This window comes from Procambarus clarkii, chromosome 27 (assembly GCF_040958095.1).
Source record: "Procambarus clarkii isolate CNS0578487 chromosome 27, FALCON_Pclarkii_2.0, whole genome shotgun sequence".
In the NCBI taxonomy this organism is placed as follows: domain Eukaryota; kingdom Metazoa; phylum Arthropoda; class Malacostraca; order Decapoda; family Cambaridae; genus Procambarus; species Procambarus clarkii.
Window position 1 is genome coordinate 28,229,652 of NC_091176.1, and position 20,973 is coordinate 28,250,624.

General features: G+C 37.5%; 1 protein-coding gene across 2 annotated transcripts in view; it reads left to right on the top strand.

Annotated features, from left to right (window-relative positions):
• Window positions 1–19,318, top strand: part of jdp (DnaJ domain-containing protein) — a 26,648-nt gene extending 7,330 nt beyond the window's left edge. The window contains exons 2-4 of one of the 2 annotated variants that reach the window (XM_069332516.1): window positions 2,160–2,261; window positions 7,153–7,269; window positions 11,911–19,318. In XM_069332516.1, coding sequence (XP_069188617.1) covers window positions 2,160–2,261; window positions 7,153–7,269; window positions 11,911–12,060 — 369 coding nt within the window. In that variant the 3' untranslated portion in view covers window positions 12,061–19,318. Of the gene's footprint in view, window positions 1–2,159; window positions 2,262–7,152; window positions 7,270–9,858 lie in introns of both variants that reach the window. The other variant, XM_045749066.2, reaches the window with a different exon arrangement.
• Window positions 19,319–20,973: the final 1,655 nt, after the last annotated feature.

A 20,973-nucleotide genomic window follows, 5' to 3' on the forward strand; every position in this document is an offset into this window, starting at 1 on the left:
TATTCATAATCAAGAATCCCGGGTTCGAATTACTGCCTAACTACTTCCTAACAGAAGCAGTTAGGCAGATCTCCGCTCCCCTAATACCTCCGCTCACTTTGCAGTAAATAGGTATCCAGGAGTTAGGCAACTGTTGTGAACTTGCATCCCGGGAGGGAGGGAGGGAATTATCAGGAGGCCAAGCCATTACGACTATATAACACTTGGAAGCGGGGCCAGGATAAGGATTTAGGATGGGACGGGGGAAAGGAATGGTGACCAACCACTTAGATGGTTGGGGATTAAATGCTGACCTGCATGAACGCCCTACCGAACAGCCCAGGTTGAAATTGAAATTGAAATAAGTTTATTGAGGTAAAATACACAGAAAGAGATGAGGTAGTTCAAGCTATTCTCACCCCGTTCAGTACATCGTGTTAATACATACATAGACACACTCCAGCCCAAGTGGGAAAGGTCAGTAATTCGACCTTGGGGGGGGGGGGGACCTCGATATAACCCTAACGTATATAAGAACATAAGAATAAAGGTAACTGCAGAAGGCCTATTGTCCCATACGAGGCAGTTACTATTTATAACCACCCAATCTCAATCATATACATGTCCAATCCACACTTGAAACAATTAAGGGACCCCACCTTCACGTTACGCAGATATTGGTTCCACAAATCAACGACCCTGTTACCGAACCAGTATTTACCCAGGTCTTTCCTAAATCTAAACTTGTCCAATTTATATATTCACAGTCTGCCTGTCCCTGGCAAAATTAATTATTAACTATTGATTTAGTTTATATATAGTGTTTTAAGTTTCTTTGCAAGATCTTCACAAAGCCTCATCGTAATGACATCAAACAAACAATGCTTATGTATAATCATAAAATTATAGGTGGCTTCAATCGTTATTTATCAGTGCCATTGAATGACAACCATTTCATGGTATTTGTTTTTATTTCCGTACAAGGAGAATGTTTCATTGAACTGACTTGTAATCTCAACAACTTGTGTATGTAATGAAACATACTTTACTCTCATTATTGGGCGAGTCCATGAAATTCCATCAGGGAACCGGCAGCGTTACTGCCAGTTCCTAGTGTGGTTAGGAGCTGCACTTATGGAACCACAGTACCTGCTCACAGCAACCCTCTTAGGATAAAAACCCACATTTGTGTATTTGATGTTACCACTTCTTGATGCTCTGTCCACAGAGCATTCTCTCTCTCAAATCATATACACTGATGGTTCCCTACACCGCCCCACGGGTGCAACTGGAAGTGCAGTTGTTCTGACAATGGGCGATGGCTTGTACTTTGAGTGGGGAGTCCGTATAAACAACTGGGCCTCTACCCTTCAGACTGCACTATTTGCCTTGATCCTTGCACTGAAATATGTACAAGTCTGTTGATTGATTGCTGGTGTTGATTGGCTGTTGATTGCTGGTGTTGATTGGCTGTTGATTGCTGGTGTTGACTTTTTGATGTCAACATCAAAAAGTCAAAAAGTTTGGCTTGACACATCAAAAAGTCAACTCCAGCAATCAACAGCCAATTAATGCACAACTATATTCTACTTACTTCAAGACCCCGAACCAATATGGAAGCAGCAAGAGGAAGTATGGGCCAATAGACCTTCTGCAGTTACTTCCATTCATATGTTCACTTATCCAATTTATACCCATTGTTTCGTGTTCTGTCTTGTGTTTGTCACCTCACCCAAAACTTTTGTACCATATCACCTCATCCAATAGAGTATAAGTACGAAGAATTTGTGTGGAAATTAAGTCTTTGAAAATGTAATACGAATTATGAAACGCGTTCAGGCGTCAGACAATTAAAAAATGAATTTCGGAGAATTGTTATTTTTATTACCACCGACAGTGAAGAAAAACATAAGAAATATTGAGAAGATTCGTGTTAGAATTATTAATCTTATCTTTTCGGTCACATTCAACAACATATGTTTACAAGAAAGACTGCTACCAAAATATACTAGTGTTGTTACAACTGTACTTACAAGCCTCGGTAGGGAAGGTGAGGAACTAGAAATATTATCAGCCTGAGAGCTGCAGGCAGGTAGACTGGTTCATTTCGTGAGTTGTAGGATAGTAATCATGGAATCAAAATGTTGTGAAGATTGCATTAATTTTGTTTGTAAATACAGGTTGAACAAATTCAGGCAGAGTACAAGGTGCGTGCCCTGCAGCTGCACCCAGACAAGAACCCTGACAACCCTGAGGCTGAAGGACAGTTTCAGATGTTGCAGGTAAGATATGAAGTATTTTACAGCTAATTTATTGCTTTGTTAGTATTCAAGTTAACTTGAAAATTGAATATGATTTACTTTCTTTACATAACTTAATCTATGCTCTTCAAAAAGAAAAGAGTAAATTAGTATATTTGCCTAGTAAGATAAGCTAAGATGTTTACTCAGGTAAAGGTATATACATTGAAAATGAGTTACAAACATAATGTTGGATTAATAGATAGAGCTTGTACATATAATGCCTGAAGCCACTAATATGCACAGCATTTTGGGCAAGGTGTGGGGAAAAAAACTCGGATTAAAACTTAATATTAATTGAGATCAACAGTTGAGTTGATCTCAACTATTCTCATAGTTGAGAATAGGAAGCTACATTCATGAGGTTTCTTTAGGCCCAACTACTGACTTTCCCTATGATGCAACCCACAACCATTTCCTAATTCCTGGGTGCCTAATTACTGATAGTTGAATAGAGGCTTCAATTGAAAGGAAATGCTGCACAAATGCTGCTGTCCTGCAATGGGGATGGAACATGAGACCCTTAGTTGTGAGCCAACTCGGTATAAGGAAGTATCAATATCAAAGGAAGTAGAGAAATTATAAAGAAATTATTTTTCACCTATAAGGTGTTGTTGTATAGTTGGTTTCATTCTCAACTTGCACTCGGGAATCCTGGGTTCAGTTCCTGGCAAGACAAATTTATTGAGTATGATTCCTTTCACTTAGTGTCTTTGTTTGCATAGCAATAAATAGGTACCCAGGAGCAGGGCTGTCTTTAAGCCAATTGGGCCCTGTGTCAAGGAATTTTCTATTCTTTTCAAGTAAAACTCCTTTCATCAAACCTGTAAAGGTGTCATAAACCTTTATCAGCTAATGTTTGTCACCTGAATTCACTTCCATTTTTATTGCTTTTCTAAAGAAAAATGTTAATTAATATTTTGAATAAATCATTTTGCTAAAACGAACTTTGGCTGTCAACCTGAGGGGACCCACCAAAAATGCTCCCAATTGGGCCCAATTGGGGTTGCATTGTGAGAGGGTCAATAGTTTGACCTACATATAAGTTTGACTTGTGTACATACACAGGCTTCCTGTTCCAGACAAGACAATATATTATTAAACCCATGATACTGCCTACCTGTTGAAGACATTTCTGAAGTTTAAAATCCATAGTATTCAGAATCCAACATTCACTGAAAGTTGCACAACTAGTGGAAGTTGCAGTAAAAAAAATAAATCAAACCCTAGAAATTGTTAAACGATCCTTTAACTTCAAGGAAAAGAAGGTAGTTATTCAATTTTATAAGTCTTTAGTGCTCCCACCCTTGGACTATTGTATCCAAGCATGGAGACTTCATCTTCAGAAAGACATCTGCTTTGTTGAAAGTTCAACACTAGATGACAAAAGTCATCCCAGAGCTAAGTTGACTCTAATACCAGGAACAATTGACAGCCTCAGGGCTAACACTGCAAACCAGGGCAGGTAGACAGGACAGGGCTAATCTCATTGAAATTTTAAAGTTCTAAACAATTTGGAGGATATTGATCCAGGCCACTTCTTTAAAAGATCATATGTAACACAAACCAGGAGCGATGATAAAAAGTTCAAGCCACAATATAGGAGAGAGAATAGAAGATGCTTTTTCACCCATAGGGTTACAAACCCATAGAATTTCCTACCTGTTGAAGCTACAAATGCAAAGAGATTGCTGCAGTTCAAAATCCAGCTAGATAAAATCATCAGGACAAATGGGGAGACTGTTGACAAGCCACCGACTTCCTGTCCTCATCTAGACCAGTAAAGAGATAATGATCCTCAAGTAAATTCAGGTAAAAAATCATCTAAATCTATGAGGGATTTTTGACAAGCTGCTGGCTTCCTGTTCCTGTCCTGATAGAGAGATAATGGCCCTCGGCTATATTCAGATAAATATCTTGAGGGGAACTATCAGGAGAAAGTGCCAAGCCATCACAACTATATATAGCACTTGGAAGGGATCAGGATAAGGATTTTGCATGGGACATGGGGAAAGGAATGGTGCCTAACCACTTGGACAATCAGGGATTGAACACCGACCTGCATGACGTGAGACCGTCGCTTTACCATCCACCCCAAGTGGCTAAGTATAAATCTCTTGAGCAATAAAAAATCCCAGAAATTTAGGTTTGAACCCACTATGCAACTAGACACTTCAATCTAGTTAGTCTCATCACAGTTGTTTCAATACTTCAAATTTTTTGTGTCTGCGCATAACAACACAAACAATATTAAAAAAATATATACTGTACTGTATTGGAAAATGTTATCATAATCACATTAACAGTACGGGCACACAGAATGCATTTATTTAACAAAGCCTCTAATTACACAGAGCAGTTCAAGCAAATCTTAATAGCACCAATATGTACGATTGTTGCATTTTGGTAAAATGTCAATTTGGATATACATTCCCTGTATTTTATAGTATCTTATAAATGTGATATTTACAAGATACTGTATTATTAATTTAATTTAAAAGATTTAAGCAAATAATATATATATACAGTGCATCATAAAATTTGAGTAGTATTGCATGCACAGTAAGTATATTAGTATGGATTGAAAGAGATTGGTAAAAATTACATGATTATTGCAGTAGACACGATTTAGTATTACTGCTTTATGATAACTAAAAGCAACATCATACAGACTATATACACTGATGGTTTTCTCAATTCAGTTACTCAGATGGTGGAAAGATCTGTCATTCTACGTCAGCTGAATGGCAACACAATTGAGAGGAATGTAAGAGTCAGTAATTAGGCATCTACCTTACAAGTTGAACTGTTAGCTGCTCTTGTAGCATTCAAGATTGTTGCAAAAAAGTGAGCATTTAATTATCCCCAACTCCTTAGTCTCATTATATGTATGTGCTCTAAACGGCCTGAAATCAAACTGCAAGTTGACATGTTTCTGAAGCCGTAGCTACACATTCATATTTGATAAAGTCAAATTGGGGTGGATCACTTTAGCAAAGCTTGCAGAAAATGGAGAAAATGAATATAATCTTGAACTATCAAATGAAGTCTTAAGTGTCATGAGAACTCTCAGATGAATTTGAAGAGAGCAAAAGAATGCAGACAGAAACTAGTATAGTAGATCAATTATTTACTACAATGAATTGTATCACACAAAACATCACAGCTTGAATACGACTTAGCTATTAGTATCGCTGGCAGTTCAGCTTGTATGTGGATCTAAAGCACATGAAATACAAGAATGTGAAATGTATAGACAAACACAAGGTGTCACAAGAGCATCACACCCTAGACTGTGTCAAAATTTAACTATTTAGAGATAGATCCAAATTAACATTGCATGAAATGGCACATTACTGGAATAAATTAAAAGATAATGGAAATCTTGCATTGTATCCACATTTTCCTTATAGTAAACAAAGTAAATAAAGCTTATGAAAGAAAACTGTAAGTTGTGTTACCTAAACTCAGTCTACTTTGCTTCACATAAATTGCAATGAACTGCAATAATTATATGATCTTGTATCCAGTATTACAATTATGTATTTTTAAATGACTTGGATTCAATGTGTAAAACTATTAAAATTTTATGCATGGAAGTTACAATGGTTCTGTTACCAGCAAGAACATTATTGCTAAATTGATTGTATAAATAGAAATTGTAGTAATCAATGTCTAACAGAATCACTAGTATATATTTAAGATCTTAATGCCTTCTGTAATCCTTTTATGCTACCACTCACAGAACGAGAATGGGGTGCACAATGAACTTTCTGCTGGTAGTGGCAACACTCAAAACGTCTTATGGATTGATGTGCTATGTAGAGCAGTAATCATATTATTAAACTTACCTTCTGTGTATCAGTCATTTATTTCTCTTTTAAACAGGTTAAAGATTTTATTATATTTGGGAGGCTGTTCCATAATTCAGTAAGCTTTATATGCATATTGTTTCTATTCAGTCATTTGGGCTTTGGTATTATCAAAGAGATACACACTTGTAATATCTTGCAGCCCTCAAGAAAGAGGGTGTTTAGAGCTGTAATTCATTATAATTGATTGCTAATTTATGGTAAGTGTTAATTTAGTGTGAAAGATAGTATCAGTTGTATACCATCATGCACAGACAAAACCCAGGAACAACATATAATAAATGTGTACCTTTAACATTCCCAAATGCCTGACTAAATCTATACAAACATGTCATTCAAATAGATTTAAAACATGAAATTTCTTTCCTATTGAAGTAAAATATTGCTCAACATATGCTGTACTTGAATCAAAAGTAAAGAAAAAAAGGGTGCACTTAATTTCCTTGCCATAAAACCCCATCCTATTGTTATTCTCCTCATTATGCAAAGAACAGTACAGTATTAAATTGCCACTTTTCCCAAATAATACTGTTACTGTATATATAATGATTAGCGAAATTTAAATAGCATAACATGTTAACTAATATGTCCACTGGATTTAATAACTTTGTTTGCAATTTACTGTAGTTTTGTTTTCTTTTAAATCACTGAAAATTCTTAATGTGTACCTTAATCACTAGTTTTAAGTACAGTACTTTGTTTAAAATTAACTGCATTTATACTATTGATTCTGTACATTACTGCACTTCTCAATTTTCAAATGAAAAGCAACCAATCAATAGTCAAATTACTTGGGTAAGCAAGTGGACTGTTACTTCATTTCATTAATTAAGGGGATTTACACGTACAGTACCTTTCTGATTTTGTCAGTGCTGTACCATAACTCATGAATAATAGTGACAAAATACCATTAACACAGACTTTTTAGTTAATGCATTTTGATCCCCAAAGATATATTTAAACTCTGTGACACATATGTATTGATCTTCCTCAAAATTCAGGTTGCCAAGGATACTCTTAGTGATCCAGAAAAAAGGGCACAGTACGATCGGTGGTTGAATAGTGGCATAACTATTAGTTATGACAAATGGTGTGGCATGAAGCAGCATATGACCACTGTAAGTTTTACAAGTCTGAAGTTTTTGTTTTATTAATTGGTTTATCTTATAAATATTAAAAACATTTCTGTACTGAAGTGATTTTCCTAGAGTAAATAAACTTCATGATTTCTTGTTCATATTTATATTTTAGTTTCCTTTGATTATGCATAGATATTGTTTTTCATCCTTTGTCTTGTGTACAGTACTGTACTGTATATACAGTAGCACTATTTATTATCTTAATCAAGTTTTACATTTATAGTAGTTTTTGTGTTTCTGAACAATAACTTTTCAAAACTTCAGCAGATTGCCATTGAGCTATTGATAGTCATGAAACTACATTTTATGGTAATTTTTTCTGAGGAAGCCTCTTGGAGCTCCCTGAAGCTATCTCACTGAGATACTGTAGTTCCCAACTGCTAGGTCACATCAGTTGTGCAGTTCTGTTTAACCTACCAGGGACCAGCACCAGAGCCTTGATCACCCATCCGTCAGAGGCAAAGGGAGTAGGTGACACACTGCCACCTCACCAAGAAAGCATCCAGAAAGTCAGCGAACCAATACAGACCACTGTTGAGTTAAAAAAAAATGGAAGCCTTAAAACTGTTAAATGAAACCCCCAACAATGTAAACAAACAGTTGAATCTCTCAAATAAATGTGAGCTCATTAGCACTTTTCCCTACTAGTTGGCAGGTGGCCTCAAAGACTAGTGCCCACTGGGCTATGAAGCCAGGTGTTGCTGATGCAGATTGTTCAACACGTCCATTGTAGGGCTCCTGGTTTGCCAGCATGCAGTGGCAGGTTCCACTGCTTCTCAGTTGAGTGCTAGCCATCCTTGGACTTTGTCCTGCATGGGTTATTTGCATTTTTTTTTTTGAATCGTACTTCACAAGCTTGTTTTTATTTGACTTGGTGTTGTATGGACCTGGCTTGTAATGCACTTGGAGCTGCATATGCTCAGGGTTTCCTTCCTTGAGTGGTCCCAAGTGTTGGCCATGCACTGACAGTGTTCTCTTCTCTGGTGTCTTTAGACACAGCATATGGTGCACCCATGGCCAAACCAACTAAGCATCAATAACTAAAGGCACCATTGGTACATTATATGCAATCTTTGTTGGCACTTCTCCCTTCGCAGAGTGCTTGATTATCTCTGCTTTATCTCTTAGGGTAATGTGTTGTTTCTTCCTTAGCACTGGTGTTTTTGGTACAAATACAGATAGATTTCCTTACTTTGGGCTCCTTGTTCTTGTAGTTGTCATTTTGATTTAGCTGCCAAAACTTTTTACTCTGTTCTTTCATGATGTGGGGACAGATTTCTGTGGTGTATGTCATATATGGTATCATGCACGTTTTGATCACCTCAGTGAATATATGTTTTCAGCCACTTTCATAGGTGCTTTGCCTGCACTCTGCTTTTATTGTCCCCTTTGGCAGGCTGTTCACTCTTCTCAAACACTTTGCTGGGGTATAGTTTCTGGTGTACCTGAAGCTACCTGAAGGGCCACTAACACACTGGTGGCCTTGACAAGGACACGAAGCCAGCAGCTTGTCAAAGGTTCCCCCATTTGTCTCTAGTAATTTTTTCCAGCTACAGTAGTATTTAAAATTTAAGAGATTTTTGGCATTTACGGCTTTGGTGAGTAGGCGGTTCCATGGGCTTATAACCTTGTGGGTGAAAAAGCATCTCCTCTTTTTCAGTCCTGCATTGTAATTGTAGCTTGTTGAGCTTGAAACTGTTGTTCTTGTTTGTTACATCTGAGCTTTTGAAGAAATTGTTTGGATCAATATCCTCCAAATTGTTCACCATTTTAAAAGTTTCGACGAGATCTGCCCTGTCATGCCTGGTTTGCAGTGTTGTTAACCCTGAGGCTAACAACAAGCCTCAACCTTTTCTGGTACAAGAGTTGACTTAGTTCTAGAGTGATTTTTGTCACCCAGTATTGTACCTTCTCCAAAGCAGCTATATCCTGAAGATGAGGTCTCCATGCTTGGATACAATAATCATCCACTTCCTTTGTTGGTCTTGTTCACCAATGCTTTGAGTTTGCCTTCGGTTCTAACCATGCCAGCCAGGGAAGGTGTTGTTATCCTCTCATTTGCAACTGGCCAATATCACATACTGTACTGGGAATTTGCAGCAGTTTGGATTATGCTTTAGTGTATAGTATTTCGTCCCGACAGGGTTCTACAGTCTGACTTCATTCAGACTGCACATTGCCTCAACAGGGAAAATATCACTTCCTTTTTGTGTGTGGGTAGATTTTCCAGATAGCCTCATTAATGGATTCTTGTGGTTTAGTTTGATTTTGAAGGAATGGGAGGTGGATGAGGATTTGGGAAGTGTTCAATTGCCATCAGTTGCATCTTTGAACTTGGTTAACAACCAGGTACCCAGTTACTGCTGGGTGAAGAGGGGCAAACAGTTAAGGAGTGGCACCCAGTTAATCCTCCCTGGCCAGGACTCGAACCCAATCCAAATTGCCACCAGAGCCAATAAAATTGTAGAGCTACTGAGGCTGGCCAGAAAAAGGCAATTCACTACATTCACTACTACAGTGCTTAATTTTTTAATGTAAAATGACTGACAGGTTGTGCTATTTCAACAGACTCTTCATTGGGCCACTCCTAACACAAAGGAGAGAATGTTGGAGCCTGGCACCTCTCAAGTAGCTCCACCTAAGCCAGGAGCTAGGAGGAGCTCTGAACAAGGCTTATTATACAGTAGGGGAAAGGAGTCTGTCACAGTTTCCAGACCCACTGAAGGATGGGAACGTGATTCTTCAGATGTTATGAAAAAGTTCAGGAATTATGAAATTTAAGGTGGATTTTGCATTAAATTAATGACGAATGGCATAGGCTTGTAAAAACTGGTAATCTATCTGGAGAAAAAAGTCAAAGAAGAGGCTGTTTTCTTGACTCGCAGTTGCTTGCCCAAAAGAATAAAGGTGTCAGTGAGGCCATAGGAACTCTCACTACAGGTTACAGAAAATTATAAAAATAAAGCTTATTTTGCTATTGTTTTGAATGCACATAGTGTATCCACATGCACAGTTAGATTAAAAAAGTTCCAAAAACTCAATGTGATGTGCTAATGTTGTATGAATGTTATGCATTGAAAAAATGTAATGCATGCCTGGTGTGCAGTGTAGCAGGACAGGCTGGAGAGCACAGTCACTCAGGTGGGTGTGGTGAATTTTATGGGAAAGGATCACTTGGATCAGTCATAGACATATGGACACAGTTCTTAACACCTGATACCTCTGTTAACCAGCTGTAAAATAGGTGCCTGGGGAGTTAGGGAACTGTTGTGGGTTGCATCCTGGGAATGGTCAGTTGTTGGCCTAGGGAGACCTTGATGAGTCTAGTAGGCTTCCTATCCATGACTGCAAGAAAACTCTTTGTTGAATGTTAATGTGAAGCAAATTTATGGTGCATTAATTCATCATTTTGCATTGTGGACATATCATAGGAGTGGCTGCACTTTTCAGCCAACTATAACAGAACTGTATTAAAAAGTAATGATGCAACATCCTGTATGAGGTTGACTTCTTAAAGACTAGGCATGTTTTTTCTTTTGCAATCCCTAGTGTTTTTAAAATAAAATCAATCTCTGATCTTTTAAACTAAAACAATACTTAGTGAATAAGTGAGAATGTATGAATAAATTAAAGTGAGAATGTGCAGCTTGGTTGGAGGGGGGAGTGAGCTGCAGTTCTTGGATCCCACTTCAAAACTCTTTATCGACTGGTGCACAAGTTTCTAGGCCTACTGAGCTCTGTTACATCTACAATTGAAGATGTGTATGGAGTCTGCCTCCACCACTTCACTTGGTGCCTTTCATGTATTCATTATTGTGACAATTTTTTTTCTAATTTGTCTGTGATTTGGATGCCATCTGTGTCCTTGTCTCTTATTTTCCTAAGAATTATGTATGTGAGGATCATTTGTTCCTCATTCGTTTTCACTTCCAGTGACGTCAGGTTCAATTTCTTTAGTCTCTCCTCTTGACTCTGAAACTAGTCTGGTGGCACGAGCTTCATTCAGCATTGTTTTGTTTATGCAACCCTTCGTCCTGTTTAGATAGTACTTACAGTAAAGATGTACATATTGAGTTAGGTAGTTAAATTCAGGTAAATATATTGATGTAATGGGCAATTAGATAGAATTTCATACTTTTCTCTTTATAAATCTAGAAAAAATATAGGCAAAAACTAAACTTTAATATTCCTAGGCCTAATATAGCACACACATGTACTATATTAGGCTTCAGGTAGCATGTCTTAGCCCTAAGATGGTTTTATTAGCAACATAAATACAAATAATTTTTCCGGTTTGTCCAAATACAGTAGTACCAAATTTTACTAATTGTCCATTATGTCGCTATATGTATGATGGTCAACATCTTTATTACTGTATACAGTATATACTATCTATACAGGACGATGGGCTGGTTTAATGAGTTAAACATATATTCCAGAATTGGTCTGACATACTGTATGTGGTATATAAGGTCCTAAATAACTCCCTGATAAGATTCTTAAGGCATTTCTTGTATGCGATAACCTCACATATGCAGTTGATGATATTCATTTGATGTGGGCTTCTGTTGACAGTTTTAGTGTAATATCAACACCAATTCTTTTTCTGTCCAATTTCAGGAGGGATTCCTCTCCCAAATAATACCTTGCATCTGGCTTCCTGCTCCCAGCTCCATCACTTTGCATTTGCTTGAATTAAACTGCAAGTGCCTAGCTCCAGCAAGTGTCTTCTTATTTCATCTCTGGTTATTTCAAAGTCCTGTATCCTGATTTGTCACCATTCCTTTTAGTTCAGGAATTTCCCCTGTCTATTGGGAATACAGTATCTGGAATCTTGTACAGAGGTCTTCACAGACTGCTGTCATTCTTGGTGAATGAATCCTCTCATATCCTCAGTTTCTTCATCTACTCTTACTGTTGTTTATCTCCTGATGTGGCTGTGAAGCAACTTTGGATGGGTCTTTTACCTGCAATGTAGTTTTAAAACTCCCTGTTTAACTTCTTGAGGTATTTATATCTGGTCCTGTGGTATCTGTCCCTGCTCTCTTGTAATTTTGTTCTTGAAGTGTTTCCATTGACTAATACCTATGCACTTCTCTCACTTCATTATATCTTTGGTTAAACCATGGGTTAGTAATACACTTCTCAATGTTCTTCCCTTGGACATGGATAAGTAAGCAGGTGTAAAAGTGTGTGTGCGTGCATCCCGATACCTAAAGCCTCACCAAGTGGAAATTTAGAAGGTTCCTACATCTGATACAGACATGGACCAAAGCTACTTAATATATTATGTTTTGCAGGCCTACTGTAGGAAGTTATGATGATGGTATTTTTGTCACATTTTAATTAAGTGTATTATAAATGTGCACATGTTTTGGCCAATTTAGTGTATATTGTTTAGAAATACTGTATATGTAAATTAAATGACCTCTTACAGCTAGTTTACAAATGTATTGTTTTTACTCTTGTTTATGTAGAGTAGAGTGGTACCTCTGTTTACGAATTTAATCCGTTCCCAGAGTTCGTAAACGAAAAATTTGCAAACCGAAATGAATTTTCCCACAAGAAATAATGTAAATTGAATTAATCCATTCCACACTCCCAAAAATATTAACTTCAAAATACATTTCATACATAATACTACAAATATTTTGTACTACAGTGTGTAAAAGTTATATCTTACCTTAATTGATGACTCTTGTTGGCGTATGGGAGACGGTGAGGAAAGGGGAAAGAGGAGAGGTGTTAGTGTTTAGAAGGAGAGTCCCCCTTCCATTATAACAGCAGGCAGTGATGACTTCTCTGGGGTACTCTCCTACGTTTTGCAGGCATACCACTAGGACCTGGTTGTGGCTCACTGCTTGCCTGTCTTACTAAGAATCGTCTAAAGACACTTGTTTTTCCCAACATTTTAACACTTGTCTGTAGTGAGACATCACATTGTAATTAAAATGGTTAATGCAACGGCCTGCTACAGCTTTATCCGAGTGACAATTTTCAGCAAAACTTTGCAGTTATTCCCATGCTGCACACATTTTCTTAATTGAGGAAGGGACATCCTCTACTGCCTCCTCCTTCCCTGAAGAAATTTCCTTAACTGTCTCTTGTTGCTGCTCCTTGTGCAGGGCTAGAAATTCATCAGTTCTTCGCTGTGTTCCTCCACATCAGCACCATCCAGCCTAGCTAGTACAACAACCCTCATATTATTTTCATGCTTATTAATGATCTCTTTGTTTTTCCTCTATCGTCATCCTCACATTTGTTTTCTTAGGTTGAACTTTACCACTGACATTCTTGGGAACCATGGTATGATATATAATAATTACTTTTATGTTCAGAAACCAAAAAAAGCACAAAAACAATGAAATTCTTTACAAAGAATTCAAGTGTGATCATCACTAGGTGGGAGACACTGGTAAACTGAAGTGCGGCTTGCCTGTGCCACCTGGAACCACAAGCTCGGTCGACCCATATGTGTATCAAGAAACACTCTCCAAGCGAGGTAAAGTTCGTAAACCGAGTCAAATTTTTCAAAGAAATTTCCCACGTAAACCAAAAAATTAGAAAAGAGAGGCATTCGTAAACCTAGGTTCCACTGTACAGTACATTATTTGATTAAGTGGTTTTGAGTGTATAGTACTGCCATTCAGAAATACAATACCGTAGTTACATTGTGGTACAATGTTAGTCTGTTCTTGCTTTCTTCAATGATATGGTAGTATATCTTTAAGTCACTTTTGAATTAGGTGAGAGGTACACCAAATTGCAATGTTGTATGTTGTCTTGGTTGCTGCATTAAAAAAAAAAAAAAAAAAAAAAAAAAAAAATCAATGTGTCGGTTAGGTTGCCCACCCTCTGCCTCCCCCCCCCCCCCCAAAAAAAAAAACTTGCTTGTTATTAGTTATTTGATTGACCCTGAGCAAATTTTAAGTCTTAAAACTTGTTTAAGTGGTTGATAAAATTCATACTGCTGTTATTCATAAATGGGAAAATTATTTAATAGTTTTCAAACATGATTTTTTCCCTATTTTTGTTTTGGTGTCTATGGGTGGGTAACTGGGTATGTAATAGGTAACTAAATTGATCTTGCTTCAATCTTTATTTTGCCCGATTGATGCTAGAAATGTTTTGTTTACCTATTCTACTTTTAAGATATATATCTTGTTCCCTCTGGAAACTTTCCCTTTCTTGAGGTGGTGGCCTTATATGAAATGTTTTCCAAATATTTGCAATGCAATCAGGTGAAAAGCCTTTTGAAAGATCACACAAAAACTGCAGGTGTGGCTACCTTGTATATAAAGTTCCACCATCTTGCTCCAAGAAACAACAATAAGTGAATTACAATTGCCTCAGCAATCATTACAACTGGTAAGATTTTTTAAAATTATGTTGTAAAACACAAAAATAGGTAGTTTTATTTTATAAATATTTTCAAGTTGCAGCTTTCACAGATTTGCTGCTGCTTTAATGCTCAGCAAGCATCTCAAAATGTTGTCATCTGACTACTGAAAGTACAGTACAGTATATACAAGTGGAGATGCCACCAGCAACCAAATGCCATCAGGAATACACCATACGTATAAGTGGTAATGCCATTAGTGACCATATATGAGTGGAAATGTCAGGCATTCACAGTTAGCTGCAACTAGTCAAAGGCAGTCGGTTATGTTAGTACGAGTCTGGTGTCAGGCAGTTTCTCTGCTTCCTGTGCCATCAGCTGGTGGAAAGGTAGCCGAGAACCATACTCTTGCTGCATAAATCCTGTCTAGACCTGACAGTAAGGATGGGGGGGAATAGGGGAAAAGGCCAGGTATGGGGAAAGGAGATAGTGAGGAGGGCTGTGGGTGAAGGTAGGGGGAGTGACAGGATGTCTCCTATAGGCCAACAAACCAGCCTGTTAGTCCTAGATACGATTTCTCTGCCACCTGATGCCAACCCTCTTCACCTATAAGGTGAACATGATCCATTTCTGATAATTATCTGTGACTGGATCACGTTGGATGTGTAAAAGGCACCACACTCAGCATCACTGTCATCTTCCCACAAACTGCTGACATCCATAACCATTCCTGACACCCACACCCCTTACATACATTCGCCCAACATCTGGATATGTTCAGCTAACTTGTAGAGAGGTGGGCCCCCATATGATCCCGACTAGTGAGTAGACAGTGCAAACATACAACCGAGGGTCACCATATCTCTAGTGGCCTTGACAGGGACAGGAATTGGTGTAAACAGTGGATTTTGAAAATACCTTATGAGCTGAATGAATGCCATCTGTGGAAACTGAATCTTAACGCTGTCCAGGTTTCTATGTTAACGTTTTCCGTGTTAATGCAACTACCATCCATAACATTATTAAATCTGATGTTTTGAAAATATACTTAACAATTGCTACAGTAGTGTACAATTAAAACATTTCTAGTTGCCGAGTATAAACAAATTTGTTTGATTGTACTGTACTCATATATATATATGCTAACTTTCTTAAAATTTTCTTCCTAATAGCCATCAATAAGTCTTAATTGTTATTCATTTGAGATAGTTATAAATTAATGTAACAAAGAAAAATACTTTACAAGTGTTAATCATTCAAAATATATACTGTATACATTTATAAAAAATGCAAATATCTTAACTTTATTGCTGACACTGTCATAACTGTTCTTTGCACGTTAAATGTTTAGTCAACAAATGCCGTTTTTTAAGTCTGGCATAATATAAAATACTGTACATGACATGCATTAATCATGCACCACAACTTCTGACAAGATATACAGAAGTAAAATTATATGTACAAGTATATAATGACTGTCTATATATAGTGTGTGTATTTATTCCATTAAGGGTTTTGAGGCTGTGTGAACTTATTTAAAAACTGATAAAAATATTGTCTTCGACTATGGAGTAACTAGATGGAAAGTAATTAAAAGTACATATTCACATTTGTTTAATGGAATACAGTATGAGCACTAGAATCTAGATGGTAAAGTGAGAGCAAATTGGTATGGGTTTGTCAAAGGTTTGCAGTATATATTATCTTAAAAAGTAACTTTGCTGGATTGCAGGAATGGAAAAGTATGTGTGCTGTACACAATATATAAATACATGTACTTATACTGTATTGTATTTATATAAAATTGGGATCAGCCCAGGCATTGTAGGAGATTGAAATTGAGCCTCGGTTAACAATAGGAAGATAAGTGTAGAAGTCTCTGTTGCACCCTCACTCGGATTATTACATCCAGGCATGGAGACCTCACTTTCAGAAAGACATAGCTGCTCTGGAGAAGGTGCAACACTGGGCACCTATATCATACCAGAGCAAAGTCAACTCACGTATCAGGAACGGTTGAGGGCCACAGGGTTAACAACATTGCAGACCAGGCATGATAGGGCAGATCTCATTGAAACTTGAAATACTGAACAATTTGGAAGATGTTGATCTGGATAATATCTTCAAAAGGTCAGGTGTAACACAAACAAGGAACAACAGTTTCAAGCTCAAGCCACAATCTAAAGCGGTAAATGCCAAAACTGTTTAATTTTAAAATTTAACTGGATCATCCGGGCAAATGGGGGACATTTGACAATCCACCAGCTTCCTGTCTTCGAGGCTACAAGTATTAGTGGCCCTCAGGCAAATTCAGACACAGAATCCATCCCAGGCAAAATGGGAGTGCGCACATCACACGGCCCTGGCAACGACTAAAGAATGCTCTTCGAGGTGAGGTGAGGAATTTACTGGGTAGCAAACAAGAGTGCTTCCCTATGCCTTGAGAGAAACCAAAATGGCAAACTGGCAGGCACAAAATGCCATAAATAAATCAGGGATCACAAAACATAGGAATGATAACCTGGGAATGGCAACCATTGTTACAACAGCAGACAAAGCACAGAGCAAGGAAACCATAAAAGTGATCAAAAGCCAACTGGAATTGCTCTAAGACAACACCCCCTACCCTGCACAAGAATGGATAACTTGTCAAGTAGGTGCAAACTCTGTGGTCCACCACCTGAATGCACAAAGACATCTGGTGCACCTGATGGGAGCTGCCAAGCCTTGCGATGTAGGGCAGGGGTAAATAAGGCACAATTGCAGCCAATAAGGAAAGACTCCTGAGAAAGACCAAAAAAAAAAATCAGGGCAGCCTCCTCTGTCAAGTTCTTCCAGATGACAAAAAATGGCAAATGCCTGAAGTAAACAAAATGTTTTCCAGCCAGGATAAAGTTGTAACTTCACTGTGCAGCCAGGAAGAGGAAGAAGACCAATACAGAAAGGACAGATCCAATTCACAATAGGTCCTGAAAAAGTGTCTCGCTGAGCCACAATCAAAAGATGATGATGAAATCCTATGCAAGAAGGGGAGGGGACCAGAATATAAATGGGAGACCCAAAAATGCACTCACAATAAAGCATAGAGCACATTCACTACATCATAATATTACATTTTTTTTTTGTAATATTATTATACAAATTATTAATAATAATGTGAGTACAAAGAACATAAGAGTAATGTACAATTGTTGAGAATGTAGTTACACATACAGTACTAACGAAGCCACTAATATGCAAAGCATTTCTGGCAAAAGAACATAGAGCATAATGCCCAGCTGGAAGTTAAGTACAACAAGAGGGTGCAGATGTAGCAGTGAAAGACAAACCACAGATTCTTTTGTAAACAGTGGGGGAGCTGATTAATGAATGAGCAAATGATCAATATTGATTGGGGATGGGTTGGTGCCAGCAACGTGAAACATCTGTGTAGCCTAAATTAAAGGAAAATGAAATGCTGATTGAACTGAAGCTGGCCACAGGATGAAGCCTGCATTCCCTTGGAGCAGGTATTTCTGGTATAGTGCTAGTATAAGAAAATACAAGCTGATCCCAAGGAAGATAACATAAGTCCCAAGTGGAGCAAAATGGAATGCTTGGGCATACACAACGTATGTGGCATCAACATGATTGTGAAACATAATAAAGCACAACTACTGTATGTGCTTTTTCACATAATTGCGAAAGCAAATATAGCAATGGCTCCTAAGCTAACAGGGAAAGGGAAAAGTTCTAGGGAAAGCAAAAACCACTTAGCGGAAAGCAAGAAGTTGGTAAAGGGCCATGCTGAGCCCAACACATTTTAAGATGGTGACATTAAACAGAAGAGTACTCAAGTGACCTGGGCTGCCATCTGGTATTTACCTTGTAGTAAAGACCATTTGTTTCAGTTACCAAGAGGTGCTTAATTTTCTTCAAACAGTCATTTTGTTACACCTATACTTTCTGGTCGAATTCCAATCTCTTGCTTACCTTGCCTTGTACAGTGAGCTAGGTTCTGGTACCTGGTAGGCAATGGATAGATCTCAGATGCCTGATTTGATGGGCTAAGGCTTTGTGGTACCAGAGAAGCATGAGCTACTTAAGGGCCCCTCCCAGAAATAGTGAACCCATACAATGGAAATAACTATCATACAGCACTGATCGTAACTTAACAGCAAATGTTCTTGTAATTCAAATCGGAGAGGAAAATTTATTTACACAGTTATGAGATTTTCATTTCAGATTTTGTAAGTTACACAGGTTGTCATTCATTCGCAGGTGTGTGTATTTAGTTAATTATCTATAAATTAATTTTTTCATTTGTATATTTCTCTGTTGGTTAATGAATTCTTAAATCAGAAATGAGTGCACAAGGAAATGAGACATTAACATCAGAGGTATGAAATCTGAAAGGGTGAAACATTAGGGAAATATAGTCTAGCACTTATTCTAATGCCACATGCTGTATTTCACAGAGTATATAATTGCTCTCAAATTATTCTAATCAAAATATATTAGGTGGCAGTTTAACTAATGGGACCAAATAGTTTAATAACCATCCTGAATAAAACAATGTAACATGGTAATTAATCATTGGTGTATACAACAAGTGACATCAATTTTTCTTTGAAATTGAGAACCCAGCTATTATTTCCACATGCAAATTTGATTATTGATGTAATGTATAATAAACCGATCTTAAACTAATTTTAGCTTTACAATTAACCCGAGTTGTTGACATTAAAAAATTTCTAGTTCTTCATAACAAAGTGCAATTGTGTTCAGGTTACACAAATCACAATGTGTCTATTTTTTTTTTTTTTTTGGGTATGCAAGGTCATTTTTGTACTTAATTATAGGTGTGCCATGCTTCAAGTTTGGTGATGGTCATCTTTCACAGTGGCACATGAAAACTCATAATACTGAACTTACTCACTCGTGTTTGGGCAAAATCTTTAAAATAAAGTTTGGTACCACCTTTTTATAACTAAAATTGGTTTTATTATTAATATGTACACAATTTTTTTTTTATATGTTCACTTGAATGGCTCTTTAAATATTTTGCATTAAATCCAAATTTATAGTTAAAACAAAATGTAGGATATTTACATCCCTAATAGGGTCATCAACCAGAAAACTGCTTCATAACAAGTTTGCCCTACAACTTAGTTGAAAACAGCACACCTGCTACAACTCATTGGATATCACATATTATTACAATTTACTAGAGCACATATGTTACTTTGCCTGTTGGCACTTCAAAGAATAGGCTCCTTACAAGCTTTGGCATCTACACATTTAAACACACCTGCACATATATGCACAAATAATAACAGGCAAATTAAATTTCAAACTGGAAAATCTTGCATGTTGAATGTAGTTTTTATGATCTTGTCACCGAGATCTTGCAAAAGAGAGTTTTGGAATTAAAAAAGATTTGACAAAGTCCCACACAAGATTGTTCCAAAAACTGGAACACATTGGAAACTATTGGTAAGGATGAAATATTTCTTGATAGAAAGAGGATTGCAGTGATAAAAAGCAAGGAATCAAATGGGGAAATGTCACCAGTGCTGTCCACAGGGCTTGGTGCTAAATATTTTGTATATAGATCTATCTGAAGGGTTATACTGTAGTCAAGGCTAGTTTAAGCCAGTTGAACGAACTGGACTCCATGCTAAGGCAATCTACTCCAGTCTTGTCAAGTAAAACTGTCTTCTAACAGAACCAAACCTCTGAAGGGTGGTCAAGCTGTTCGTCCTCCTAAGATTTCACAATGTCAAGAAAACGACTCATTGTTGACCAAATCACACACTAGAAACTGAAGAGACAACGACGTTTCGGTCTGTCCTGGACCATTATCAAGTCGATTGTTAAGAGACGAGGGAGGCACAGACATAAGCAAGGCAAGAGAGGTGAGGAGGAGAAAATCTTAAGAGAAAGGAGCAAGGCAAAAGGCATGGAAGGGATAGGTGTAATGAAGGGTGTAACAATAAGAATAAGAATGAGAGGGTAAGAAAAAGAAAAGAAAGAAAAATAGAAAAAAAAGGACGGCTAGGTTTATGTTAAGTTACATTTGTAAGAAAGTTTAGAATATTTGAGTATGCACTGTGAAAGGGAAGAGTCAATAGAAACAAAGCCAGGACTAAGGTTCACGTTGGGTAGGTTACGTATCAGCGCCGATTCGTCAAGACGGCGTCTGTGAAGAGTAGAGGCAGGAAAGATAATGGTCCAGGATGGACCAAAACGTCATCGTCTCTTCAGTTTCTATGGGTGTGTGTTTGGTCAACATGTCTTCAGCCACTTTATTGTGACTAATCACCTGAAAAACTGTTAAATTAAAGTGTCCTCTCCTTACTTAC